Here is a 27,726-nt window from a genome sequence, read left to right as displayed (position 1 = left end):
GGGGGGGGTGACCTCTCGCTACGTTCATACTTGTATGTGTGTGTCTTGTGTGTGCGCCATAAACAGCCATGTGTTTCCAATTGTTGTTTATCCAGGGTTGGCATTGAGGAACGTCAGGGAACACAATGCTTTCTTTTAAAAACAGGGATAACTGATTACACATACACACTTTAATCTGACATTGTCAGAGCTCTCCCGTGGGACATTTATATCAGCATTTCTGTTAGGGTTGCTCGTGCGAACAGATTGTACATATGGTCCCCATAGCCATTACCATAAGAGTGGCTGATGTATTGAACTGCCCCCCCCCCCTCCCCTTCTTAAATCATACAGTAGAATTGTTTCTCCCCTGACCGTCTTTACATTAGGTATAATGACCAGACCGTGTGTGTTCATTGGCACGTAGGTTCAATATAGATGCGATACAGTCATATACATGTGTTGTATCAGAACTAAGGCGGAAGAGTTGCCATTATTAAAAGCCAACATTGGTATTACAACCTGTGATACAGTCAACATGCAACCGTTTTCCAATTCAAAAGCAAATCGACCGTGTTAAATCGTATGAGGAGGAGGTATGAAACTCTCCCCACGCTCTCGGTCAACGGAGACAGGATGTTAGACAAATTATGGTGAAAAGGGCATCCATTCTACTGCAAGAATACACACGAACAAACTTTTCTCCCAGTTGACCAATAAATGAATTCCTGAGTCTTCTGCCAACAGACAAGGGTCTGGCCAAAGTACAAACTATCATGGATCACAATGCCACTCACACGGTTAGAAGAAGCCCCTTCAGATACGACCAGTCTGTCAGAGACAAACAGGAATCTTACCGAATCTGGAACTGAAAAAAATATGTTTCTGTTTTAAAAAATCTTCACAATGCAGGCCAAAAACGGTGTGTTTGTCATCAACTTTTTTGCAAAGAAATCAAAAAGTTCCGACATGATTGTTGGACATGTTAGGTGACAATGAGAGCGTGTACTTAAAGAGTTAATGTTTGAGGTCATAGGGAACATAAGTTACATCTGACGTCATCTTCAGTCCCCTATCCAGGGACAAAATAGACGTTCCTTTGTCTTGTTCCAAAACAACTTTGTCAAGGACAGAGTAGCTCCCATAGAAATCAATAGACATCTCTTTCGTTGCGCCGTGGTTGTCTAGCCTCCTAAGACCAGGTCTGCTGTGACAAAAGGAGAAGTGTCATGTTTCACCCTTTCACAGGTATCAGCACTGAAGCCCATAGTAAGACCCTGTCCCAGATCTATATACGTCATCCCCGCTCCCTCTTCTCAGATCCATCACCTGATCTGATTCAACCTAGCAGTTCTGACAGGCCTGTAGAGTTGCAGTAATGTTTCCCACCACTAGGTGCCAGCAGTGCTTCATGTAACGGTTCTCTCTAGAGACTTGCTGTGAAAAGCAGCTGCCATGTCCTCCATCTCATGCCCACTGGACAGACCTCATCAACACATCTCAAGTTGATGTCAAATCTGGCTCCAATGGAAATTCGCTTTAGAATTATGTGTTGTCCATGCTAGATGGGAGAACCATTCAGCCTGGCTTTGTCCCTAGAGCTGGAGGGGGGCTGTGGAGAGCTGGAGGGGGGCTGTGGAGAGCTGGAGGGGGTGTGCGGTGGTTCAGGTACCTGTGTACAGTAGCTCAGAGGAACATCCAGTCCCACAACAGGACCCACCACACTGAGCCAGGTCACAATGTAGTTCACCTGTCTGCACAGCGGTCAGAGGGCAAAGGTCACACAGGAGAACACACACACACACAGTGTAATACTTTCAGATAGAAGACACATGTTGAGTCTCAAACTCACCGGTGTTCTTCCAGGGCAGCTTTTAGAACAGGCATCATGAACTCTTCTGTCATGCAGGGGTGGAGCACAAAGAACGACTGGCCGAGCAACGGGTGTTCCTAGAGAGAGACAGGCAGAAGATTGAGTGTGGTGTCGAGTGGAAGTGGGAGATTTATGGAGGAAAAAGAGATCAAGAGAGGGATACAATCTTACCGGAAAGAGAGAGGGGAGAGTGGTACCAACCTGTTGTGTGATGGTGTCCCAGGGTCTGTGCTGTAGTCTCTGTCTGTAGTTAGGATGAACACTGTCCCATACCTCCTCGAGACAGAGACTCCTACCCTCTGACAGAGAGAGCGAGAGCGAGACGGGGGGAGAGAGCGAGACGGGGAGAGAGCGAGACGGGGGGAGAGAGCGAGAGAGCGGGGGGAGAGCGAGACGGGGGAGAGAGCGAGACGGGGGGAGAGAGCGAGACGGGGGGGGAGAGAGCGGGGGGAGAGAGCGAGGGGGAGAGAGCGAGACGGGGGGAGGGGGGAGAGAGCGAGACAGGGGAGAGAGCGAGACAGGGGGAGAGAGCGAGACAGGGGAGAGAGAGCGAGACAGGGGAGAGAGCGAGACAGGGGGAGAGAGCGAGACAGGGGAGAGAGCGAGACAGGGGGAGAGAGCGAGACAGGGGGAGAGAGCGAGACAGGGGGAGAGAGCGAGACAGGGGGAGAGAGCGAGACAGGGGGAGAGAGCGAGACAGGGGGAGAGAGCGAGACAGGGGGAGAGAGCGAGACAGGGGGAGAGAGCGAGACAGGGGGAGAGAGCGAGACAGGGGGAGAGAGCGAGACAGGGAGAGAGAGCGAGACAGGGAGAGAGAGCGAGACAGGGAGAGAGAGCGAGACAGGGAGAGAGAGCGAGACAGGGACCAGTAAGTGTATAATGAAGTGGACGACTGAAGACAATGCAAGTCCTGTATTTGCAATGTATTACTTCAAATAACCATTCAGCCAGTACTGTCTGGCTACATACCCAGGGTTGAAGCTCTGAAGTAGAGGACAGGAGTTTGGTAGCTGCAGGAGTAGAGGATATGGTATTCATACTGAACGACACTGCTACTACTGTTCTCCTCCTGTATACAACACACTGCGCCATCATCTTCATCATCATCATTATGGAAAGAAGGGGAGAAGGTCCTCTCCTGGTGCCTGTCTGAACTGGTTCCTTGCTGGTCCAGGTTACATCTGGTTCTGCCGGTCCCCAGGGCAGTCTTCCTCAGGTAGCCCTCCTCAGAACCCTTGAATGGAAACAATATTATTAATCAATCGCATTTTATAAAAAGACTTTTCCACATTAGTCACAAAGTGCTTTACAGTTTCCTGGCCTCGACCCCAAAGAGCAAAGCAGAAGTGAAAGCACAGTGGCCAGGAAAAACACAGATGGAAGAAACCTAAGAAGAAATCGAGAGAGGAAGCCGGTTTAGCGGTGGCTCCAATCTTCATAATTTTATGCCAAGATTTTTGTGTGTGTGTGTGTGGGGGGGGCTACAATTACCAGAATTCAGCTAAAATCTGCTCAAGTATTCCCACAACTAATTAAAAATATATATATATAAGAAATAACTGCTTGTATCAATATAATAAAAAGGTATGTAATGACTGTTATGTTCAATACCATCTATTTTTGGGCTTAGTTGTGGTCAAGTTACATCCACTCTGACAAAAATCATCCCGTGGCTTAATCTAGTTGCATACCCCTGCTCTACAGATTCACACGCAGCGTAGCCTAGTGGTTAGAGCGCTGGACTAGTAACGGAAGGTTGCGAGTTCAAACCCCCGAGCTGACAAGGTACAAATCTGTCGTTCTGCCCCTGAACAGGCAGTTAACCCACTGTTCACAGGCCGTCATTGAAAATAAGAATATGTTCTTAACTGACTTGCCTGGTTAAATAAAGGTAAAAATAAATAAAAAATAAAAAAAAGACAGCCAAGCATTCCTCACTCAGTTTCTTCAGGCGACTGGGATAGTCAAGCACCCTAAAAAAAAAGGACATTTCTAACCTTTCCTTAACCCAAACTAGCCCAACTATACTCTTCTCAATGCTAACCCTTCCTTTCCCCTAAATACTGTAGGCCTACCGCAAATAAAACTCTACCCTTCTCTATCCTAAAAACTCCCTCCCATACCTTCACTTGTTCCCAGCTCCAGCCGTCACAGAGGGAGTGGGAGTGTTGGAGGAGAAGCTGACAACACTGACAGAACGTCTCCTCATCCAGAAAACAGCTACTCATCTCTGTAGGAGGAAATGGGGGAAGAGGCAGAGATGAGGAAGACGACAAGAGAGCATCATATGTTAAGCCAGATTCGTGGAAATAAGTGTCTCACTGCACACAAATATACTGGCAGGTAGCGTACTGAAACTAGCTAACTAACACACGTCTGTATATTCAGGTTGCAGTTATACAGCGTTGTAGATAGATAGCTGGCTTTAAACATGTAACATTCGAATGTTTGATCAGTGAGAATGCGATATTCGTACGTGAAAGCTGCAACGCAATAGCCTTGTTTGACCCGGTAACAACACGAGATCAAGTTTTTTTGTTTGTTGCAAGTTTGGTTTATCACGCTGTTTTGGTTGAAAGCAGGACTAAAATATCGAAATCGGCTTTAGGGTGCGGTGTGGCCAAGGATTGCAGTTCACATCAGATGTGCGGGTGATTTTAGTGCCTATTGATGCATTAAACGAGAGATCAACGGCCGATAATCTGGTGGCCATCGATGAATGCAATAGGCCCATACTGTTCAAGGTTTTCCGTCTTTAATGTTCCCGAGGAAATGTACAACACGCTAAAAGCGCACTCTGAAAACAAAACACGTTCCTTACCGGGGCAACTTCCGGGATCTCGTTTGCGGATGGAGAATGAGAAAAGAGCCAATCAGATTTGGCGCTTATAAACCGCCCCTTGTGCTAAACTGACTGAATTCCACGATCCCTTACCATTGAGTTACTGTATGTTTCTCACAGGTGGTTTCTGGTGAATTAATTTAATTATTCATTGTAATTATTTGTCTAGATCATTTTAAGTATAAGACATATTGATGGTTATTATGTCACACGGAGTTTGCTGTGATTCCAGTAACAGCAACTGTTTTGTTCTTCTCCATCTCTTTCGGTATTATTGCGGTTCACAAACAAATGTTATAGGTGCATGTCGCCACCTACCGTATGGGCTGTGTTTCAGCCTAAATGTCCCTACCAGCTAACCCTGCTCCCAAAACCTCCCCACTATCCCACCACTTAGGTCCTATCTGATCCTACTCCAGAGACACTATCGTTCAAAACGTCCTGTAACTCTTCCGCAGTGAAATCTCACACACCCAAGTACGTCTCTGCAGTTGCCACCGCAGCAACTCTCCTCTTGTGATTTACGTTCTATTCCTGTGGTACAATTTGACAACCATGGCCATGAACGAAGAAAAAAAGAAAAGAAGAAGAAAGTACTCTACCGAAGCACACGTTACTCCTATAACTCTATTGGGCCTCTGCTTACTCACAGGATCTTAGGATCCCTCACCCTGGACCCATCTTCCTCTACAACTTGTTTTTCACTGCCTTTCTCTCCCCGGACACCTCTGATCTCCAGCACCACGGGGTACCGCTACAGCAGTGGAGGCTGCTGAGGGGAGGGCGACTCATATAATGGCTGGAACGGAGCAAATGGAATGTCATCACACCATGTGTTTGATGTATTTGATACCATTCCACTGATTCTGCTCCAGCCATTACCACAGACATGTTCCTCCCAATTAAGGTGCCACCAACCTCATGTGCCCTACAGTTTACACAAACAACTTTTCCCACCGGTACTACACACTCCTTTGTCTCACCTCCTCCTGCACACTTTTCACATCTAGGAATCTCCCACCTGCACACTGCTGCCACATGACCATAAGCTTGGCATCTGAAACACTGAAATGGATTCGGGACAAAGTCTCGCACGGCATAACTGACACATCCCAATTTGACTTTGTCTGGTAAAGACGCCGCATCAAAACTCAGCAGTACAGACAGTGTCATCTCTGTTTCACCACGCTCTCCACCGGGTCTGCGTCCCGATGGCGAACGGCGGGCGTCAAAGACACCGGGAATCTTCAACTTTAGTTGATCCTCTTCAACACTTAATGCCCACTCCAGTTATCACTCCTTTCGACGGCGCCCTGCTCCGGAGAGAAAAGCAAATGACAGTTCTTGTCCCCAGTCACGTATTCACGCACTGAGGTCATGACCCCAGCTAGATAGGGGAAGTGTCGGTTGGCTTGTTAAGCTGTCCACGTGCTCTGACAGAGTTCCTGGAGCACTGAGCGCCAGTGTGCATCCGGAGTAAAGCCCAGTAAGAAATGGCGCATGCGGACGTGAGTAGATTAAGTTAAAAACACAGATTGGCCATCTTGGAGCCAGTCTCTAGTTAAGCAATGAGGGAGTGTGGTATATGGCAAATATACCACGGCTAAGGGCTGTTCTTATTTGATTTATTTCACCTTTATTTAACCAGGTAGGCCAGTTGAGAACAAGTTCTCATTTACAACTGCGACTTGGCCAAGATAAAGCAAAGCAGTGAGATACAAACAGCAACACAGAGTTACACATGGACTAATCCAATGTACAGTCAATAATACAAAAGAAAAAGTCTTTATACAGTGTGTGCAAATGAGGTAAGATTAGGGAAGCAAGGCAATAAATAGGCGGTAGTGGCGAAGTAATTACAATTTAGCAAATTAACACTGGAGTGATATACCATGGCTGTCAGCCAATCAGCATCCAGGAGCCAAACTACCCAGTTTATAATGAAGAACCGAGGAGGTGAGGTATAATCTGTAGATTTACTTGATTTATCTTGCCCTGAATGAAACTTTGTCATATTGACACTCATGTTCAAGGGGAAATTCTAAACAAATAAATACCAGCCAGGTACCCTCTATCTAACAGGGTTCTATGGCTGTCCCCATAGGTTATCCCTTTTTGGTTCCATGTAGAACCCATAAAAGGGTTCTCCTATGGCAGGGGAAGGCAACATTTGTTCCTGGAGTGCTGCAGGATTTTTGTTCCAACTAGGCACCACACCAGATCGAGCTAATTGATCAGTTGAGTGATTGCCTAAATTCAACACACCCAGTCTCCCAGGTTGGTTAAATCAAAAAACACTGTGTCACTCCAGGACCAGGGTTGCCTACCCCTGTCCTGTGGGGACAGCCGAAGAACCCTTTTGGAAAACTTTTTTTCTAAGAGTGTAGGTACACACGCACACCTTACTAACCCTCTCTTTCTCTCTCTCCAGTCGTTTGTGTGACCGCTTCCCTTCGGAGGTCTGTAGACATGTTCCGCTCTCTCAGACTGGTCTTTAAGGCTGTGGTCAACAACACATTTAACAACAGGTAACAGGTCTCGTCATATGAATTCCAGTTCAGATAATGGGATCCTGTGGAAATGTAATTGCCACAGTATTTAAAATGTGTGTGTGCCCGTGTGTGTAGTATTGAGGTAGGTGTCCTGAGTGGAGGCCTGTAACTGTGAGGAGTGGACCGCGAACAAAGCGCATCAACACATCAACAGCGCCTCCCTCATCTACCAGCTGTCTAACACACCTGGAGACGTACCTGCCTGTCCCTCAAGTCACATACACAAACAAGGACTGGGAGAGGAGATACCTGTCTGCCATCGTAAGGAAGATAATTATTGATGGCTAGAAAGCACACCCTGTCCTGTAAGGGGGAGGCTCCTATCTCTGTCCCCCGGGATAAAAGGAACCAGGTACCACAACCATGTAATGAACATGACACTACCAGCACCCATCATTCTAGCTAAGCTAGTCTTGTACCTGACTGTTTTTGCCTTCAACCACATCACTGCCTTGCCAGATGACAAGTTGACTAAAGCTGAGACACGCTTTTAGTTCAGCCTCATTATTTCCCTGCTGTCGGTCTGTTAGTGATGCACGGGTCAGCTATTTGTTCACCCGTAATTGCTAATAACCCATCTGCAACCACCGACTTGTGATAAAGTGAACGTCTGAGGCCAGCACCCGAGCCTAACCAGCAAATGTAGAAACTGCGCTGTACAGTTTCCTTTTTATGACGTGCCGGTGTTGTGGTCCGCGTCTCCTGACTTTACGAATTTGTATAGCACCTCACAGTCATCATCCTCTTTTACCAGTTTGACCACATCTTTCTGAAACGTTGCTTTTCTGGCCGTCGTTTATCTTTATTTTGCAGCTGTTCTCTTACCGAATTCAACTCTGACCGTGTCCTTTTTGCCTCGGTGAATCGATGTTAACGTTCTCCGGCCAAGTTCCCGAAAGCATTTGGCGATTGGTGTGTAGGCCGATTTGGCACGCAGCAAAGTCGGGCCCTAAAGCTTAGACTTATGCGCCAAATGCCAGATAAAAAAAGAATGAAATAACTCAATGTAGCCTTAAAGATATGAATTACAGAAGAACTACGGATTGTATTATTATTTGTTCTGTCTTTACTCGACCGGCCCGCCCTTCATCCAAACAATATTTCATGACCGGAAACCCAGAGTCAACCCGCATATCACTACTGTCTGTCTGTCTCCTATCGTCCCCTGCAGGTGTATCTGGGTTTTAACAATGTAGCAGCTCTGACTGTACTGACTGGGGAAACCAGACTGGGGAAGCCAGGGGCATCAATGACAGGGTGAGAAACACACACTAATGCATGGAGACAATATATGGCAATTTTCTAAAGGGGATTCCTTGTCCTTTTTTGCTTTTAGGTTCCTTAACATGTTGTATGTTCCCAGATCGGTGTGTTTGTCCATGAGGAGGAGCTGCTTTGTGTCCCAAGTTCAGATGGTCATGACCTCTGCCCTCCATGCCTTCACCCTATTGGCTGACCTCACACTGCGACCTCTTTGGGGGACATTATCTGTAAGTCACCTGTAAACTTGTTACCATTCCATTTATTCCATTACTGAGCCCGTCCTCCCCGGTTAAGGTGCCACCAGCCACATTTTGCTGAAAGTATGAGCGACACAGAGCTTCGTGTTCATGAAACTAACTTGACCTTTAACCTATCACACCCCCTTCTCCCTGTAGCTGTGAGGAGGTAGAGGGGGCCGATGAGGAGACGGTGTACCACATTAAATGCCCTCCCCCATCAACGGAGGCAAGAGCCCGAGACTTCGTGTTCCCGTTGTCAAAGAGACAGTCCTGCAACGAGTAAAGGTTTCCTTTAGAGCACGTGTCAAACTCATTCCACAGAGGTGCAAAGTGTCTGCGGGTTTTCGCTCCACCCTTGTCCGTGATGAATTAAGGTCTCTAATTAGTAAGGAACTCCCCTCACCTCTGGCTTTCTAGGTCGTAACTGAAAGCAAACACAAAAAGACCCGCAGAGATTCGGCCCTGCGTGGAATACGTTTGGCACCCCTGCTTTAGAAGAATGTGTGCGTTCCCGTCTTCTTGAGTGGAGATGGTTATGGGATCGTTCTGATTCCCGTTAGCCATATGTGTGTGTTTTGTCTTCTACAGGGACCCCTATGTGCTAGGCCTGAGGTCTGTAACCGTGGAAACATCTCCCCCCCTGACCTCACCTTCTGGACGATAGCGGGGTGAACAGGCAGTGGCTCGGGTGGTTGTTGTCCTTGACGATCGTTAGCCGTCACAATTCAGAGACAATGTGTTAAAACCATGTGTTCCAGGTGTGTTACCACAGCCTGGTGGCGTCAGACGTGTTGCCGCATGTAGCATGTAACATGTAGCATGTAACCTGGCAGGCTGGTCTGAGTCTATGGAGGAGACGGCTAGCACACGTACCACCTTCCTGGAGAGACACCACACACACACACTAAACCGGAGCCTGATGGTTGAATTGATACTATATGGAGACTCGTGATTCTAACGAGACAAAACGCGTCTCCAGTCGAGCGGCTGCTAATACAGGCGTCCAATTTACAACGGACGGTGTTTCCGAATGACCCGAAATGCCTTGGTCACAGCAAATGTAGGTCATGTAATGTAATATCAGTCTAATTTATTGAACTTTGCAAGAAATATTTCAGATGTTGATGTGAGTGAACGTGCAGTAATAATGATACTTGATGACAAAGCAAATTCTGTGAAGTGCGAATAAAAACTTATATTTTGAACCTTTTTGTTTCTCAGACACCCGGGGATGGATTAGAGAACACACCACCAAACATGAGACACACGGGACAGATGGCTACCGAGATATGAAAACACATCTTTAGATACAGGAGCGACCCGCTAGCTAGCATACACTACAGGCTCCAGTCTCGTCCCATCCGTACAAATCACTTCCAGTCCTATACACAGAGTCCAGGGTGTGAGACCACAGAGGGCGCTTTCCAATACGGCAGTCAAGAGCAACTCTCCATTTTCCCTGACTATGGATGTTGTTTTGTCAAAGCTGAGAGAGAGAGAGAGAGAGAGAGAGAGAGAGAGAGAGAGGTGACAGAACGAACGCCCTTCGTGGACTTCAGGACTTGGGATGTGTCTGTCAGTCCTGTCCAATCTGGCGAGTCCTCTGCGTGGATTGGCAGGTCAGAAGACCACTACCTTGGCCCGTTTGGGCGGGGCTTTCTTCACAGGCACATGCACTTCCTCGTGGTCGGCACTCATGTTATTGGACAGCCAGCCCAGGGTCACTTGGTTAGCTACGGGGAGACAAACACACGTCAGTCACACAACATCTCGGGAGCGTATAAACAGGACTAACTGCACCGAGCGTTCAGACAGATGAAACAGAACACAAACGACATTCAGATTGTCATTTCCATTGAATATATCTAAGGGAATGTTCAGAGAGAAATGTAGCGTATATGAGACCCATTTTTGGTTTACAAACAGGCGTCAACGTTCGAGTGATGCCCGGCCAGAAACCGCCGTAGCAGGATCGCTGACGCTAAAGTCAGGACCGTGGCGAACTTAACAGCGAGTGAGTGATGACAACGGGAACAGGCAAAACAGATGGCCACAGCTAATGATACGTTCATAATCCTTCTGGCTTTATCGAGCTCAATCTGTGACATTTCACCATGCCTCGTTGGCTTGCTAACGTTAGTTAGTCAAATCCTCTGATAACATTAGCGACGCTGCAAACGATAACCGCCTCGATGACTTATTTGTCAACTTGCATGAGCTGCATTTGAAGTTGCATGCGATCGAACCCACTGTCGGGTAAAGCTTCATTCTGAATCTGTCGTGCGAGCGCAACATTCCCGTGAGGCGGGCAGGGGAAAATGGGTCTGTCGAACAGACAATCCTGACGCAGGGTAGAGAGAGACGGGAGCCTGGTTACTTACACGCGGCCTGGTGCTCAGGACAATCCTTCTGGAAGTGCTCTACTGAACCACAGACACGACAACAACCTCCTGCAGATGGACAGAAAGGGAGGAGACAATGTTATGGATTCACGGTTTGATTTATCAGCCCAGTTTAGTACTGTGAGAGTGCATGTGTTGTACCTGCAGCGTACAGTCCTTTGGGGTTATCTGGGCAGGACCTGGACAGGTGGCCAGTCTTACTACAGATGAAACACTTGGCATACGGGTATTCCCCTGAGCGAGAGAGAGAGAGAAACAAACACACATTCAATCAAATCCATTGATCATCCTTGATGTTTCCACAACTTGATTGGAGTCCTGCTGTGGTAAATTCAATTGATTAGACATGATTTGGAAAGGCACACAACTGTCTATGTCAGGTCCCACAGTGGATCGTGCATGTCAGAGCAAAACACCTAGCCCCGAGGTCGAAGGAATTGTCCATAGACCTCCAAGACAGGAGTGTGTCGAGGCACAGATCTGGGGAAGGGTAACAAAAAAATGTCTGCAGCATTGAAGGACCCCAAGAACACAGTGGCCTCCATCATTCTTAAATGGAAGAAGTTTGGAACCACAGAGTGTTCCTAGAGCTGGCTGCCCGGCCAAACTGAGCAATCAGGGGAGAAGGGCTTTATTCAGGGAGGTGACAAAGAACCCAATGAGCTCCAGAGTTCCACTGTGGAGATGGGAGAACCTTCCAGAAGGACAACAATTTCTGCAGCACTCCACCAATCAGGCCTTTATGGTAGAGTGGCCAGACAGAAGCCACTCTTCAGTAAAAGGCACATGACAGCCCGCTTGCAGTTTGCCAAAAGGCACCTAAAGACTCTCAGACCATGAGAAACAACATTCTCTGGTCTGATGAAACCAAGCTTGAACACTTTGGCTTGAATGCCAAGCGTCACGTCTGGAGGAAACCTGGCACCATCCCTACGGTGAAACATGGTGGTGGCAACATCCTGCTGTGGGGATGTTTTTCGGTGGCAGGGACGGGGAGACTTGTCAGGATCGAAGGAAAGATGAATGGAACAAAGTACAGAGAGATCCTTGATGAAAATCTGCTCCAGAGCACTCCAAAGACCTCAGGAACAGGACTGGGGCGAAGGTTCACCTTCCAGCAGCACAACAACCCTAAGCACAGAGCCAAGACAACGCAGGAGTGCCTTCGGGACAAGTCTCAATGTCTGATTGGCCCAGCCAGAGCCCGCACTTGAACCCGATCGAACATCTCCGGAGAGACCTGAAAATAACCTTGCAGCGATGCTCCCCATCCAACCTGACAGAGCTTGAGAGGATCTGCAGAGAAGAATGGGAGAAACTCCCCAAATATAGGTGTGCCAAGCTTATAGCGTCATATCCAAGAAGACTCAAGGCTGTAGTCACTGTCAAAGGTGTGATTTGTCATTATGAGGTAGTGTGTAGATTGATGAGAGGGTGAAAAAAACAATTTAATCCATTTTAGAATTAGGCTGTAAAGTAACAAAATGTGAAAGTGTTGGTCCCATTTTTCATGAGCTGAAATAAAAGATCCCAGAAATGTTCCATAAACACAAAAATAGAAGGGAAGAAGGACCTCCGCATCTTCCCCGGCGTGATCGTCTGAGACCAGCCACTCGATGAAACGGAGGAGTATTTCTGTCTGTAGTAAAGCCCTTCTGTGAGGAAAAACTCATTCTGATTGCTCTTCCTGGCTCCCCAGTGGGTGGGCCTGGCTCCCCAGTGGGTGGGCCTGGCTCCCCAGTGGGTGGGCCTGGCTCCCCAGTGGGTGGGCCTGGCTCCCCAGTGGGTGGGCGTATGCCCTCCAAGGCCCACCCATGGCCTCACCCCTGCCGAGTCATGTGAAATCCATAGATTAGATTACTTCATTTCAATTGACTGGTTTCCTTATATGAACTGATACTCAGTAAAATCATTGCAGTTGTTCTATGTTGCGTTTATATTTTTGGTCAGCATAGAAAGAATAACAAACGGAACAAATCTAAATTGAATTATAGAACACAACCAGGAATCAGGACAACACACCCACACACACACACCTAGAGCAGGATCTATTTTAGCACGGCAGCGTAGGATCTCATGTTCTGTGGATCCACAGCGGTAGCAGATTTCCCTTCCCATCTCCTCGTCTCGGTCCGCCTCCGGACAGTCAGCCAACCCGTGGCCAGGCTTCCTACAGTTAAAACACACCTGGAGAGGGGGAGACAGGGAGAGAGAGGTAAGAGAGTAAGACAACATCACAAGGTTGAGTGTCACTATTAGTAGCAACATTGGAAACTTAAGTCACTCTACGCTTGATCTCTGCCCATCTTACTCACCATGCTGCTCTTCTTGTCATCCTGTCTCTTAATCCTCCTGTCCTCTCTCCTCCTGTCTTTCTTCAGGGCTGTCTCTACCTCTTCCCTGAGTCCCCCCATCCCTGCCCCTCCACCTCCCCTGGACGTCCCAGCCCCGCCACTCTGAAGGTATTCCATGAAGCCGTTTACATCCTCATTGTCGTAGTCTTTCTTCTTCCGACAGGGCTTCTTAATCCCAGCATCGCCGACCTGCGCTCGCCTCAGAGGGTCTCCCCCTCCTCCCCTACCTCTTCCCCAACCCCCAGGACCATGGCTAGAGCTAGCACCTCCTGAACCACCAAAAGGGCCTGTACGATCCCTCCCTACTCCTCCCCCTCTGGTTCTAAGCTGGCTCCAGGGTGTTGCCTCAGCAGGTTTGTGTTTGTGGACGTTGTTGGCTCTGGCCCATCGCGTCATTGCTGGAACACCTGGGGTACACACACATATAAAGAGAGATGAAGGAGACGGATGAGAGAGAGATGGAAAAAAACATTAGGGATTCGGGAGTATGGTGAATGTTCCCCTAGACTGATCTAGCAAAAGCAGCGGCCATTCATCTCAAAATACAAAGTGGTATATAAATATGTATTTAAAAACTAACTTCATACTAACTATATACACATTAACTGCTCAGCTATAAAAACAACGGTTAGGATAGAGGCTACAAATAAACTTGCTAGCTAGATAACGTGAAGAGTTGCTAGCATTACTCTAAGAGTCCTTTTCAGCAGAGTTGTGAACTAAATCTGGAGCGAAATATATTCGCATAAATTCAGAAACTGATCAATTCAGTTAAATAATGTGATCAGAATATATTTATCTGTTATAAACTCACCTACAGTGTAAAACTATCGCTGCCACATGTGTTTACTGTTTAGCCGGAAGCCACGTTCTTCTTCTTCTTCCTTGGGTGGAAATGACAGGAAAATGACTCGATAGACTCGTACCGCCATCTGTTGTTGAGGTTGAGAATTTATAATAACAAGTGATCACACATGCACTTTTGTTTCGTGCTTGCTGCACGCCTGCTCTTTGACTGGAAGTAAAGCGAGTGCACGAATGTGTTTGTGCAGTTGCTTTGGTTCTTTTCTCCCAAATCCTGGTGTGCAAAATCGTGCGTTGCAACATGCGTTGGCGTCTGATCTGGATTGTCCAAAGTAGGACCAGATTAATTAGTTATACATCCTCTCTTTTGACAGTTTTCGAGTTGATGTAAGCCAGCCCTGCAAAGGCACACTGGTTCACCATGTTTTTGTGCTGTCCCTGTTTATGTAACGTTTCCCTTCAGTATTTCAGTGGGCGGTGTTCCCATCTACAATTCCACCATTACTTTCCCTGTAGGTCTGCTTTGGGGACCAGTCGTCTCGTAATGTGATAGCTAGGCCTATTATCAGTTTTCCATTTTATGTAGCCAACCCCACTGTAAAACCATGTTATTGCACATTTCTTTGTTTCAGTGGACAGTTCTACAAACACTACTCTCTGCCATAGGTAGGTCTGTAATTAGCTACACACAATATTGCCTAGTCAGACATGACACTGTTCCAGCTGGCTGATGGGTGTTATTAGATAAGTAACGTTACTGTTTGACTACAGAGCACTTTTGACCAACTTGAACTTGTCAATACTTCCTCAATTCCTGACTTGGAAGACAACCAATGTCTTCTAAACTTCAATGTCTAGTTGCAGGCGGTTTGTTTGAATTTATCAAATGCGTGGTAATTAAATTACATGTGTTTTGCCCCATAAGGTTGTCCGACAATGTATGCTGCCATCTTGTCTCTTTCAAACCTTCTCTCATTGATGAGACCGGTGGTTGTCCACCCCAAAGTGGCTTACACTCACCAGTCCCGACACTCACCCGTCTGTGTTGTCACCTGAGTCCCGACATCCATAGGCGGGGGTGTGAGTCATGTTTGGGGAAGCAATTTTTTGGGGGGACCCTCAATTTCACCTTTATAATAAAGGATTGCATGCATAGGTTTAGCTGAACTGACCCTACTGAATATAAGACTTTATTTTTGAATCAAGGTACCTTTATTAATGTAATTTACGCAAATCTGTTTTTCTGACCGTACAGAAGTATTACCACAACTTGTCCATTAGCTGCAAGGTGGAGGCCTGTTCAATACACTGAAACTGGATTATGTGATCTTGATATTGTGGTATCTGGATCAGAATGATCCTACCTGATTATTTTCTGGGAAAAAAAAAAAACAGCAAGATAGATCTGATCCTGGATTACAGAATCCGGCTCATTCAGATTCAGATAGCAAGTTTTGAAAAACCCGGCGGTCTTATTCGCTAAACAAAATGTAACATAACTCGCCCAGTAGATGGCAATATAGCGACCTACCCAAAGCACAAAATCTGGATTCTGTGATCTTGACATTGTGTGTCTGATTTATTTTCTGAAAAGCCATCTCAATCTGCCAGATCGATCTGGTCCTGGATAGCAAAAGAGGATGACAGAATCTGGATCATAGAAAAAAACAGCCCCTGCACATTGTAGTGTCTGTGGTTATAGACCTACTCTTCCTGTTAGAGGATTTTTGACCATGCTGTCCAGAAGGTTACCTAATAAATCAGACTGATACCAATTATTGGTATACAGTCTCAAACAAAGCACTGCAAAATCGTAGACATTTTTCTTACAAGCCAGAATGTTGGAGTAAAATTACACTTGAATTTACTCTACCGGTTGTCTGTACAGTTTATCCTTCTGCTGCTTGAAATTTGAGAAAAAACATCCACAGGAAAGTGTTGTTGACCCAACTTTTTAGAGCCTGAGCTGAAGTTAAAATGTATCACCTGGCACATGCACAACACCATGTTAAACGCCTGTAATTATGCATGCATGTTCTACCATCTTGTGCATGCATGTTGTCACGAGCAAACATCTTGATTGGCCACGCACACAGACCCGCGTTTTGAAGTCCGTTTAAGTCCCGTGGATGTTTTCTCAAATTTCAATCAGCTGAAAGACCAACAGCACAGACAATCGACGGAGTTAGTTCAAATATCATTTTATTCAGCATTCCTGACAGACGAGGGGCGTTTATTTATTTATTTCTATGTGATTGAAGGTGTCGCCACGTTTTTGAGACTATCCGGGAGGGAGACGTTCTGATTTTGGGGAGTCTATGATCCCCGCTGTCTGGGTCCTGTGTGTAATATTTGTGTTGTGGAGAAATGACAGGAGACGGGAGTACAGTTAGTTTTCGTTTAGTCAAAACCTCTCGTGCTCTACAGTTCCCGGCACCCTAGTGCGCATGTGCATTTCCTATTAGGTGTAGTAACATAGCACTGCCGTAATGCATTACTGCTTAGTAACAGCACAGTAACTAATATAAACAGATGTAGATCCCAGATAATACACTGTGCTACTGCTTCGTTGTTTTTAAATACCATAGAATTAGTTGCCTCGGCTCTCTGCTGCCTAGCTATTTGGCCAAGTTAAATGTACAAATCGACATTCATTTAAGTGGTCCCTCCTATCTCTTGCCATACTGCATCTTTTGATCTCACCTCTGGAGTAGAACGACAATTTAATTTGTGTGATGCCTATACTATAGCGACAGCTGGATTTAAAACAAGATTTGTATTTGTCCTGCAGGAAGAGAGATTAGCTTGTGCAGTCGTACTGGCCGAAGATGGATGGCGTCACCTCTGTCCCATACAGTCTGCGTGAGTGTCTACTACAGTAGGAGAGATGAACGACATATTTTATAACACAGGGGACACAGTGGGGAAAGATATGCACCGTTTAATGGCAGATTATCTGTTGAGCCACACAGCAGGCAGAAAGAAAACTATCCTGGCGGCATTTGAGATTCTCAGACTGGACGTGTATGAGCTTCTATAAATACATCAATGAGATGAACTACATATAGATCCTCTCTGGGAGAGGGTGAGTCCAGAAGACTGATACAAAAGTGGGATCATTAACAGCATTTTCTACGTTCCAGCAGTTTACAATGAACTCACAGCTTCCCCCTATCTTTCCTCCTACGTTCAAACTTTTCCTTTTTCACTCTCTCCTGTCCTTCTATCCCCTCTCATTTCCGTTTCTCTCCTTCCCCTCTCATCTCCACTTCTCATTTCCTCTTTCTTCACTGACGCCTCTAGCTATGTGTCGTATGTAGGTTTTCAGGGCGGGGCCCAGCCTGTGTACTTCGTTGGTACCTGTATGGCGAGGAACCTGTGCCATGAGCTGCTGCACACCCTGGGCCTGCGCCACGAACACACACGGTTGGACCCTGACCACTACGTCACCATACAGTGGGGGAGCCAGGTGAGACGCACATCAATCCACCTAATGGGCATTGCATGTGCATCGGGGGCTGGTCAATTTGGCCCATGGAGCGTTGCAGTGTGTGGGCTTTTGAGATCTGAGACTATTGAGATCTGCCTCCTGTAACTCTTGCTTTGTCTTCCAGGAAAAGAGAAGAACTTCCAAGGTGAAGAAAGGAGACCCTCAGAACCTGCCCTATGACTACAATTCCATCATGCAATATGGACCGTCAGTCACACTCCTGTATTCCCCTCCTCCTTCTTCCCACTAAAGTCCTCATTTTACTCACCTTATTGTAATAAACGGCTAGCAATAAGTAAAGATCACTGTTCCTGGGCCTGTGTACAGTCCAGTAGCATTTCCAGATGTGTCCTAAATGGCTCCCTGTTTAGTGCACTTACTTTGACCAGGGCAAATGGGCCTCTGGTCAAACTTGGTGAGCTATATTGGGAATAGGGTGCCATTTGGGACGCAAGCTGTGTGTTAAAGGAGCAGGTCCTCTAACCCTCCCTTGTTGGGTTTCTCCTGGCAGGTATTTCTTCTCAGCAGACTGGAACCCCACCACACCGCTAACTAAGCTAGCCGTTTCACATCCGTTACACTGACACCCAACTGTTCCCCTTGCAGAGCAAGCCATTTCACATCGGTTACATAAGGTCTACCTGTTGTATTCGTCGCATGTGACTAATAAAATTTGATTTGATAGATTTATTTAAATTCTCGGATTTCCTTACATGAACTGTAACTCAGTAAAATGTTTGAAATGCTTGCATGTTGCATTTATATTTTTGTTCAGTATATTTTATATACCCATCGATTCTTGAAGAATATAACTTCTGCTTGTCGTGGAAATTGCAAGATTATGTTATAATGCTTGTATTGCATTTTAATGGTTGTTTTACTCGACAGAATAGACTGTTCTGTTAACTATTGTGTGTGTGTTCTACTGAGGAGGGCCTCTATGAGATAGCACTGACAGAGGAGATTTACAATGTCTTTGGATGATAAAACCTAAAGAGCATTCCAGATAACATGAGGTAATGTTTTTGTGCTATACCGTACCAGGGTGAGACGGCTCCAGTTTGGAGTCGGAGGACCAGACACTGGTCTGTCTATACAATGAAAACTGTTGAAACAGCAGTTGCTGTCTGCTATGTATTATAGATACCTTTCATACAAATCTTAACCTTGTGACCATTCTATGCATCTGTTGTAGATTGCGAGGGGTTTATCTTGGCTATAAAAGATCTTTGTACTTTTGTGTTGTCACTTTCAATGGTTCATTAGAAATGGTGCATCATTGAAAGTCATTGCTAATGCAACGGTTTTATTATTAAAGATGTAGTTTAAGTATAACTCTGACTCGTGTGTGAAGTTTGTCTCTCCTCATTTGGTAACATAAATTAACCACCACATGCCTCATGAGCTTAGTTCAACTGTTGTACCCCATCTGTTTGTAAATTATGTAAATGGAAACATATTGTACAGCCTCACACCATAGTAAAAACTATAATTTTGTTATCATGGATGGTTAGCGGTTGCATCCATAATGGGGGCTGCTTTGTTATTGTTTCAATTAAGGATTCTAGCTTTAAGTAAAGGTCTTAAAACAACACTCAATGTAAGTATAATAATTTTCTAAATGACCAAAAAATGTTTATCTGGATATCAGTATTTTCTTAAATTTGACCATTATCTCTGAGTAGAAAGAGTTTTTGCTGCATAAATTGTTTCAGATATTACTGTATGTGGGCAGGAGAATCAAGGGGGATGTAACGTGTGATGGAAAAAATAACTTTCGGTACAATTTCATAAATGCAGACAGATCATTTGTTTGTTCAACATGGTGGGATCTTTTTGTGTCTGTAAAATTAATTATGCAGGAAATGGCGGTGGAAATGCCTTAATGATATGTATATTGATATAATAACCATGATTCGAAGTAAACTTGGAGTCCCGCAATGATATGACTTGTTGTCCTCCCACTACAACTCGGGAAACCATGCAATTTCTTTGGCTACAGAAGAAATAACTTGTGAACTATACAGGGTGGTGAATGTGCAAGGTGATGAGCTTGATACTGTAGTGTAGCCTACCCGCACAGCCTGCACAGCCTACCCGCAGTGTATCTGTGAGCTGTTGGCTAGACCACAGGTGTCAAGACCAGAGCACATTTGCTATGTAATGCAACACTTTTTGTGACAAAACTATCGGTGGAGTGGAATGCGATGAAAACACATTGAACTTTATAGTTGTATTCGGTACTTAACCGAAATGTATATTTGTGTGCTCTACGTCGTCATGCACTGATTTTTACCCAGTCCGTTTGGTGGAAACACAAAATGTGCATATTTGCTTTTGCATATTTTTTGAATAGTTGCATGAAAATCTGTAAGATGGAAACCTAGCTGGTGAAAAAATTAGCTGATGCACAAACACATTTCGAAATTGCACCTTGTGTATTCTACTAACTCTCAATAGTAGGTTGAGACATGTTATGAGAATTTTGTTATCAATGTTCATAAACTTCAATTCATCTACTCAGTCTGCAACCCAGAGTTTGTAAGATTCTGGTTGAATGAAACAGACAAGAGTCCCAGCTTACAAAAGTCAAAGTGTTTATTCACGAGAACGTTCTAACATCAAAAATGCAAACCCAGTCTTTATAACACACACAGACAAGTTCAAATCTTAAGCTAGGCCTTGCTTAGACAGTCTGTGTTTTTCCACTACATAGATACATTGTTTAATCTACAACATGTTTCATAATTTTCTGCCAACCTAACAGTTTATCCCCTCCACGGGTGGAGACAGAATGTCCTGTAAGGAACACAGTAGTCCAGCTTGTCTGTCGATAGCTCCTCTTATAATTTGTTTCACACTTGTACCCTGCTTTCATACTAAGAAGGAACAAAAGGTCCTTGTTCTAATTCTGACTAAAGCTACACACATCATCAGATTATAGTTTTATGAGTGTAATAAATTTCATACAATATATAGTTTCAGAGTAGAATTATTGAATCATTATCTTTAGACCTAAATTATTTTATCAGACACCGACTGAGATCCTAAAAAATATATTTTCACTGTATATACAAAAGTATGTAGAAATCCCTTAGTGGATTCCACTATTTCAGCCCCTTCCGTTGCTGACAGGTGTATAAAATCGAGCACACAGCAATGCAATCTCCATAAAAAAAAACATTGGCAGTAGAATGGCCTTACTAATGACTTTCAATGTGGCACCGTCATAGGATGCCACCTTTCCACAAGTCAGTTTGTCAAATTTCGGCCCTGCTAGAGCTGCCCCGGTCAACTATAAGTGCTGCTATTGTGAAGTGGAAATGTCTAGGAGCAGCCAGGCTCAGCAGAGAAGTGGTTGGCCACACAAGCTCACAGAATGAGACCGCCGAGTGCTGAAGCACGTAGCGCATCAAAATCGTCTGTCCTCGGTTGCAATATTCACTACTGAGTTCCAAACTGCCTCTGGAAGCAACAGCAGCACGGGAGCTTCAAGAAATGGGTTTCCATGGCCAAGCAGCCACACACCAGCCTTAGATCAGCATGCGCAATGCCAAGCGTCGTCTGGAGTTGTGTAAAGCTTGCCGACATTGGACTCTGGAGCAGTGTAAACGTGTTCTCTGGAGTGATGAATCACGCTTCACCATCTGGCAGTCCGATGGATGAATCTGGGTTTAGCGGATGCCAGGAGAATGCTACTTTCCCAAATGCCTAGTACCAACTGTAAGGTTTGGTGGAGGAATAATGGTCTGGGGCTATTTTTATGGTTTAGCTGGTTAATCAGCAGAATTAGGTTAGTTACACCTGGGGTTGGAGCGAAAAGATCAGAATTGGACTGCCTGTGGAAATGTCGTCTTAGGGACTGTTAAAGCGCAACTGAACTCAATTGTTTTTGTCAGAGTTGCATCGTTATGAGTCAGAAACATTTATTCTAGTGTCAAAATTGACTACAATGTTTAAATGGGATAATGTCAGTATCGTCCAAAACGGAGATTTGCGAGATGTAAGAAATCTCCTGTACATAGTATGTAACTGCTTTCCTTAGGTTGTGTTTCCGTCAACCCTGCCCACATGCCCACAGCTGACAGCAACCAAGTAATCATCCATTTCGGAGCGCAGCTGCATGCGGCCCGATTGTAAATGCCCACTAAACACGTGGCTGAAGAACACACTGAACGTGATACATTTGGTTTCACTTGGATATCACTACGGGGCTATTTGGGGACCCTCAGTAAATTACACTAGGTACATGGGGACAGTATTACGTTTTAATAGCTCCACATTTCAATGACTTAACCTAAACTACAGTATAATTTGTAGAAATTCATATACTAATTTTGAAAGCATTCCATGAGAACTAAAAGGTGTTCAACATGAAATATTGTCCCATTTATATTGCATAATTTAACGACGTCCCTAACTATCCCCATAGAGATGGGCTATCCAAAGCTAAACCAATATTGCAATGGTCGCACACAGTCCGCAGAAGCTAATTGGCAAAATATCTTGGCTAGATTTCTAGGTTACTTCTAGACAAAAAACCTGGTTAGACTGTTTCAAGTTAGGTAGAAGAGTGAGTGACTGAAACGGTACTGTTTTGTCTGAGTGAATACACAAATGCTTTGCACGTGCGAGCACGAGACACCCACATCAGAGCACGCCTCCAAGACTCAAATCTCGTTCTCGGTCTCATTTCCTAATGAGGATAAATCAGTCAGTTCAGCCCCAGCCACAACAAATTGTAATTCGTAACATATCATACGGAATGGATGACGGACCTCCACAAATTAATACACACCACACGAAACATATACTAATTGGAGTGTCCCGGATTTACATTTATTATGTTACGTCTACCCGTAGGTTAAACATACAACTGTCCTCACTCTCTCCCAGTTTGGATAGAAAGTTGTGTTGCATAAAACCTATTAATGCGAAACTCAGTCCGTTTAAAAAAAATAAAAAATGACACATCAAATTGCCATACAATTCTCCTGAAGTCTTCCTTGCTGTGTCTCTGTGCCTTTCGTTTTCCTTCTCTTGGAAAGACGTTTCTCTATCTACGCTTGTCTCCTTTTTCTACTTAAAGGGCTATAGTAGCTTCAGAATCCGACTGCGTCGCCTTGCTTTTTTTGTGTGTACATTTTTTCACCACGGCCTGTCGGCCTATGATGCATTGTAGACAAAACATTTAATACATTGAGTTGCACCCCCCTTTCGCCCTCAAAAGCCTCAATTCGTCGAGGCATGGACTCTACAATCAATCAAATGTACTTACAGCAGATGTCACAAAGTGCTGTACTGAAACCCAACCTAAAATCTTAAACAGCAAGCAATGCAGATGTAGAAGCACGATGGCTAGGAAAAACTCCCTAGAAAGGCAGGAACCTAGGAAGGAAGGAACCTTTCAATGGTGATACACACTGGAAACTGTTGAGCGTGAAAAACACAGCAGCTTTGCAGTTCTTTACACACAAACCGTGAGTCTGGAATCTACTACCATACCCCGTTCAAGGGCACTGCAATCTGTTGTCTTCACCATTCACCCTCTGAATGACACAAAAATAAAATCAAAGTCTGAATTGTTTCAAGGCTTAAAAATCCGTCTTTAACCTGTCTCCTTCCCTTCATCTACACTGATTGAAGTGTATTTAACAAGTGACATAAATAACAGATCATAGCTTTCTCCTGGATTCACCTGGTCAGTCTGTCATGGAAAGAGCAGTTGTTCCTAATGTTTTGTACACTCAGTGTATGTCCATAGTTCTGCACACATCTTAAATGTAGTCTTGAATGAAAGATACAAAAGTATGCCAGAGACTGGGTTGAGTAGGTTACTTTCTAAATATAATCCGTTAGTTACTCGTTCCCTGTCAAATTGTAATCAGCAATGTCACTTTTGGATTACCCAAACTCAGTAATGTAATCGGATTACTTTAAGTTACTTTTGGATTACTTTCCACTTAAGAGGCATTAGAAGACACAAATGTATGTTACCAATTGAACGACATCTTTAAAAAATATATTTATAGGGGACAATGCACATTAATCAACATAAATATGACAATAATGCAACATCCATGTAAATGTGCCGGGGTTAGCCAAAAGCTCATTTGCACCCGTAGTCCCAGGGCAGCTAAGGACAGTTACACAACCACAATACAACTACTCACTAAAGCAATACAAAATACAAATACATTACATCCCATAATATATCATTCTAACAACAACACTATCATCAACTGTCGTCTTACATATGAGGAACTAGAGATAACTCACGTGTACAGGTCTGGATAGATTTTAGCCTTGTTTTCAATTCAACTTTAAAAGCACAATAATCAGTGCAGCTTCTCAAGTCCATGGGCATTGCATTCCAGTATACTGTAGCTCTAACAGAGAAGACCGATTGACCGATATTACTCTGTCCGAAAAGGGACAATGCAGCCCCCTCTAGTTACTGCCCTTGTTATCCTGGAGGTGCTTTCCTTCAACATGATATGCCGGCATTTGTAGAGCGATTCAATTGGTTTCCGAATAGTAGCTTCTGCTTGTGACCAGCATGTGAGGCAATATCTCAGATGTGAGAAGATCATAGCATGCATGTATGGTTTGGTGGCCTCCAGAGGAAGGAAAGGTCTTATAAACCTAAAGTTGGAAAATCCAAACTTGACCGTGTTAACCACCACCTTCACATATTTCTTAAATGTCGAGTTGGAGTCCAAAATGACACCGAGATACCCAAAGTTAGACACAACTTTCAGATACTCCCCATGAACAAGAACAGCTCATTGAGAAGAATCAATGTATTTCTCAGAGAAGTACATACAAACAGTCTTGTCGATATTTAAATGCAGGCAAGAATTACTCATCCATTTAAGAAACATGTACCATAGCTTAACTAGCTGTCTATTTTTTTAGTGTACATACAGAACTGTATCATTTGCATACATCTGCATGTTAACATGTTAACTTTCTCCTTCATATAATAATAATAATAATACATTATTAAATTATATCTTTATATTAATAATAATTCAATCAGAATTCCAGTCATTCCAATAAATGTTATACCCCTTAATCTTCAAGAATAGGATTTGGAAATATGGAAGTATAGATTAGCCAAATTGTTTAACCTGAGCATAACCCCAGAACTAAGGACTTATTAGCCAGTCCTACTCTGTTGTTTATGATTGTGTTGTCATGGAGGACTGATTGGGTTCATTGATTTCAGTTGAAATATAAATGCTGCGCTCATGGAATGGCATGCTTTGAGCACTACTGAAAAGTTATATTTACATATGAAAAATGGATGACATTTGCTATCGGCCTGTTGTTTACCTTTTTGTTGGTGACACTTTGATATCTTGATAATATGCAGCTTTTTAAAAGGCAAATACACAGGGCACTCCTTTGTTTTGGTTAATATCTGAGGAATGGGCCTGGAATGTAACCACTCAGATTAATAGACAGAGCTATGGATGCAAGGACTGACCATCCACGATATCAAAAGTATTGTTTTAAACACGTTATGAGGAAATACAGTGTTTGTTTACATTTACAATGTTTACAAACATTGGAGAAAAACAAGCGTATATTTTGGGTTCTCATGGAGTGTGACAGTTGAACTAACTAAGCTCATGAGACATTTATAAGTGATATTATTCCAGAATCAATGGATATAGAACAGTACCAGTCAAAAGTTTGGACACACCTAGTCATTCCAGGGTTTGTCTTTATTTTGACTATTTTCTACATTGTAGAATAATAGTGAAGACATCAAAACTATGAAATAACACGTATGGAATCATGTAGTGACCAAAAAATTGTTAAACAAATCTAAATGTATTTTAGATTTGAGATTCTTCAAAATAGCCAACCTGTGCCTTGATGACAGCTTTGCACACTCTTTGCATTCTCTCAACCAGCTTCATGAGGTAGTCACCTGGAATGCATTTACATTAACAGGTGTGCCTTCTTAAAAGTTCATTTGGCCACACGTTTTGAAGGAGCATGCAATTGGCATTTTGACTGCAGGTATGTCCACCGGAGCTGTTGCCAGGGAATTTAATGTTCATTTCTCTACCTTAAGCCACCTCCAACGTCATTTCAGAGAATTTGGCTATACGTCAAACTGGCCTCACAACTGCAGAACACGTGTAACCACGCCAGCCCAGGACCTCCACATCCGGCTTCATCACCTGCGGGATCTTCTGAGATCAGCCACTTGGACAGCTGATGAAACTGAGGTGTATTTCTGTCTGTAATAAAGCCCTTTTGTGGGGAAAAACTAATTCTGATTGGCTGGGCCTGGCTCCCAAGTGGGTGGGCCCATCCCCACCCATGGCTGAGCTCCTGCCCAGTCATGTGAAATCCACAGATTAGGGCCTAGTTTATTTATTTCAAGTGATGGATTTCCTTAACTGTAACTCAAGTAAAATATTTGAAATGGTTGCATTTTACATTTTTGTTCAGTATAGTTTTAACCATGTCTTGAGGCTATACAGTGTTTGTTTACATTACTGACAAACATTGGAGCAAAGCAAACATATATCTTGGGCTCTGATGGGGTACAACAGTTGAACTAAGCTCATGAGGTATTTACACGTTTTTATTGTGTAAGAATCTATGGGCATACTGTTTATCATTAACTTCTAAGTCTAAAAATGTTTGTAGCAACAACGGAATTGAGCTTTAAGGCCCATGGGAATCCCACGTCTTCCACCCTGTCTCTCAGGCTGCAGGAGCCTGCCGCCACCACTAGGAGACAGAGGAGCACCAGCCTAAAAAACGGACTGAAGGAAAGCTGAACCGCTGCTTTGGGGATGGACTGTAATTAGCATAACATCCTATATTATTCTCAGACATTGGGAAATTTGAGTAGAGGAGAAACTGGACGTAGAACTTGGGCCAACAATTTTAGTATAATTAAAATGATTATTAGCCATTATTATTTTGTCCCTTTGGTGAAATGGAGCATGGCCATGTCTTCGTGCTTCATGATGAAGAAGTTTCTCGGCACTACGCTGTATCATTGAATATAATCCTTCCTTACCTGAGACCTTGTGTGTGAGTTTTCTGTCAGTTGCTCATTTCCTGGTCCAGTAAAGACACTAGGTGGTTTTGAGTGTTTGCTGGGTTTGACGAATGGTTCTGTCTGCCCTCTACTCTCTGCCCATCACACTCTCTCTCTCTCTCTCTCTCTCTCTCTCTCTCTCTCTCTCTCTCTCTCTCTCTCTCTCTCTCTCTCTCTCTCTCTCTCTCTCTCTCTCTCTCTCTCTCTCTCTCTCTCTCTCTCTCTCTCACTCTCTTTCACTCTCTCTCTCTCTCTCCCTCTCTCTCACTCTCTTTCACTCTCTTTCACTCTCTCTCTCTCACTCTCTTTCACTCTCTTTCACTCTTTCTCTCTTTCACTCTCTTTCACTCTCTCTCTCTCTCTCTCTCTCTCTCTCTCTCTCTCTCTCTCTCTCTCTCTCTCTCTCTCTCTCACTCTCTTTCACTCTCTCTCTTCTCTGTCTCAAAGAGGAAGACAGGAGATATGATGTCTTTTCTCATGCCCTCTGCCCTCCAGTGGAGGCTGCTGAGGGGAGGACGGCTCATAATAATAGCTGGAATGGAGTCCGTGGACTGGCATCCAACACATGCTTGATATTATTCCATTCACTCCATTCCAGCCATTCTATTCCATCCATTATTATGAGCCTTCCTCCCCTCAGCAGCCTCCACTGCTGCCATCCCATCTAAAACCACACTACCAGCCAGATCAATACAGCTATCTCAACTCTGCACCTCAACAGGCTGTGTCGCACTGGTTGCATTGGCATCGTAGGCGTGTGTGTGTGTAGAGTGTATGTCTCAGTGATGGTCACAGGGTCCACTGCCTGACGCTGCGTGACATCATTTCTGTTAGACGGGCGGAGATCGAGGCGCG

General features: G+C 44.5%; 3 protein-coding genes across 12 annotated transcripts; 1 reads left to right on the top strand and 2 right to left on the bottom strand.

Annotated features, from left to right (window-relative positions):
• Nucleotides 1-148: 148 nt before the first annotated feature.
• Nucleotides 149-9,803, bottom strand: atg10 (ATG10 autophagy related 10 homolog (S. cerevisiae)). Of its 7 annotated transcripts, XM_046317490.1 has the most exons (7): nucleotides 8,072-9,803; nucleotides 7,105-7,194; nucleotides 3,976-4,082; nucleotides 2,822-3,086; nucleotides 2,054-2,151; nucleotides 1,832-1,929; nucleotides 149-1,733 (listed from the first exon to the last, which is right to left on the bottom strand). In XM_046317490.1, exons 2-7 carry the CDS (start codon nucleotides 7,163-7,165, stop codon nucleotides 1,541-1,543), a joined length of 822 nt encoding a protein of 273 aa, XP_046173446.1. In that variant the 5' UTR covers nucleotides 7,166-7,194; nucleotides 8,072-9,803; the 3' UTR covers nucleotides 149-1,540. The 7 variants fall into 7 exon arrangements, with proteins under 7 accessions (XP_046173446.1, XP_046173450.1, XP_046173445.1 ...); XM_046317494.1 differs by lacking the exon at nucleotides 7,105-7,194; XM_046317489.1 differs by lacking the exons at nucleotides 7,105-7,194; nucleotides 8,072-9,803 and adding an exon at nucleotides 5,678-5,986.
• LOC124007156 (acyl-coenzyme A thioesterase 11) lies at nucleotides 7,008-9,823 on the top strand. 3 transcript variants are annotated; one of them, XR_006833882.1, is made up of 6 exons: nucleotides 7,008-7,222; nucleotides 7,322-7,598; nucleotides 8,418-8,503; nucleotides 8,610-8,736; nucleotides 8,905-9,027; nucleotides 9,337-9,823. XR_006833882.1 is itself a non-coding variant. In XM_046317499.1 (5 exons), exons 2-5 carry the CDS (start codon nucleotides 7,527-7,529, stop codon nucleotides 8,908-8,910), a joined length of 291 nt encoding a protein of 96 aa, XP_046173455.1. In that variant the 5' UTR covers nucleotides 7,008-7,222; nucleotides 7,322-7,526; the 3' UTR covers nucleotides 8,911-9,256. The 3 variants fall into 3 exon arrangements, 1 of the variants encoding a protein (XP_046173455.1); XR_006833881.1 differs by having other exon boundaries at nucleotides 8,905-9,033; XM_046317499.1 differs by lacking the exon at nucleotides 9,337-9,823 and having other exon boundaries at nucleotides 8,905-9,256.
• Nucleotides 9,824-9,923: 100 nt separating this feature from the next.
• On the bottom strand, nucleotides 9,924-14,438 carry zcchc9 (zinc finger, CCHC domain containing 9). Of its 2 annotated transcripts, none has more exons than XM_046317498.1 (6): nucleotides 14,323-14,438; nucleotides 13,466-13,911; nucleotides 13,187-13,337; nucleotides 11,292-11,384; nucleotides 11,130-11,198; nucleotides 9,924-10,481 (listed from the first exon to the last, which is right to left on the bottom strand). In XM_046317498.1, the coding sequence occupies exons 2-6, from the start codon at nucleotides 13,898-13,900 to the stop codon at nucleotides 10,369-10,371; spliced, it is 861 nt and encodes a 286-aa protein (XP_046173454.1). In that variant the 5' UTR covers nucleotides 13,901-13,911; nucleotides 14,323-14,438; the 3' UTR covers nucleotides 9,924-10,368. The 2 variants fall into 2 exon arrangements, with proteins under 2 accessions (XP_046173454.1, XP_046173453.1); XM_046317497.1 differs by having other exon boundaries at nucleotides 14,319-14,427.
• Nucleotides 14,439-27,726: the final 13,288 nt, after the last annotated feature.

This window comes from Oncorhynchus gorbuscha, linkage group LG20 (assembly GCF_021184085.1).
Source record: "Oncorhynchus gorbuscha isolate QuinsamMale2020 ecotype Even-year linkage group LG20, OgorEven_v1.0, whole genome shotgun sequence".
Taxonomy (NCBI): Eukaryota; Metazoa; Chordata; class Actinopteri; order Salmoniformes; family Salmonidae; genus Oncorhynchus; species Oncorhynchus gorbuscha.
Note: the sequence above shows the minus strand (reverse complement) of the source record. Positions and strands in the feature narration are given on the sequence as shown.

Excerpts from the sequence above, each read along its gene's own strand:
- zcchc9 (XM_046317498.1), bottom strand. The coding sequence starts at position 13,900 with ATGACGCGATGGGCCAGAGCCAACAACGTCCACAAACACAAACCTGCT. Across the intron at positions 11,385-13,186 it reads TAAAATAGATCCTGCTCTAG|GGGAATACCCGTATGCCAAG; the intron begins GTGTGTGTGTGT and ends TCTCTCGCTCAG. Across the intron at positions 10,482-11,129 it reads TCCTGAGCACCAGGCCGCGT|CTAACCAAGTGACCCTGGGC; the intron begins GTAAGTAACCAG and ends GTCTCCCCGTAG.
- LOC124007156 (XM_046317499.1), top strand. The coding sequence starts at position 7,527 with ATGGCTAGAAAGCACACCCTGTCCTGTAAGGGGGAGGCTCCTATCTCT. Across the intron at positions 7,599-8,417 it reads CCCGGGATAAAAGGAACCAG|GTGTATCTGGGTTTTAACAA; the intron begins GTACCACAACCA and ends CGTCCCCTGCAG. Across the intron at positions 8,504-8,609 it reads CCAGGGGCATCAATGACAGG|ATCGGTGTGTTTGTCCATGA; the intron begins GTGAGAAACACA and ends GTATGTTCCCAG.
- atg10 (XM_046317489.1), bottom strand. The coding sequence starts at position 5,867 with ATGACACTGTCTGTACTGCTGAGTTTTGATGCGGCGTCTTTACCAGAC. Across the intron at positions 4,083-5,677 it reads TGAAAAGTGTGCAGGAGGAG|AGATGAGTAGCTGTTTTCTG; the intron begins GTGAGACAAAGG and ends TTCCTCCTACAG. Across the intron at positions 3,087-3,975 it reads GGAGCTGGGAACAAGTGAAG|GGTTCTGAGGAGGGCTACCT; the intron begins GTATGGGAGGGA and ends TTTCCATTCAAG.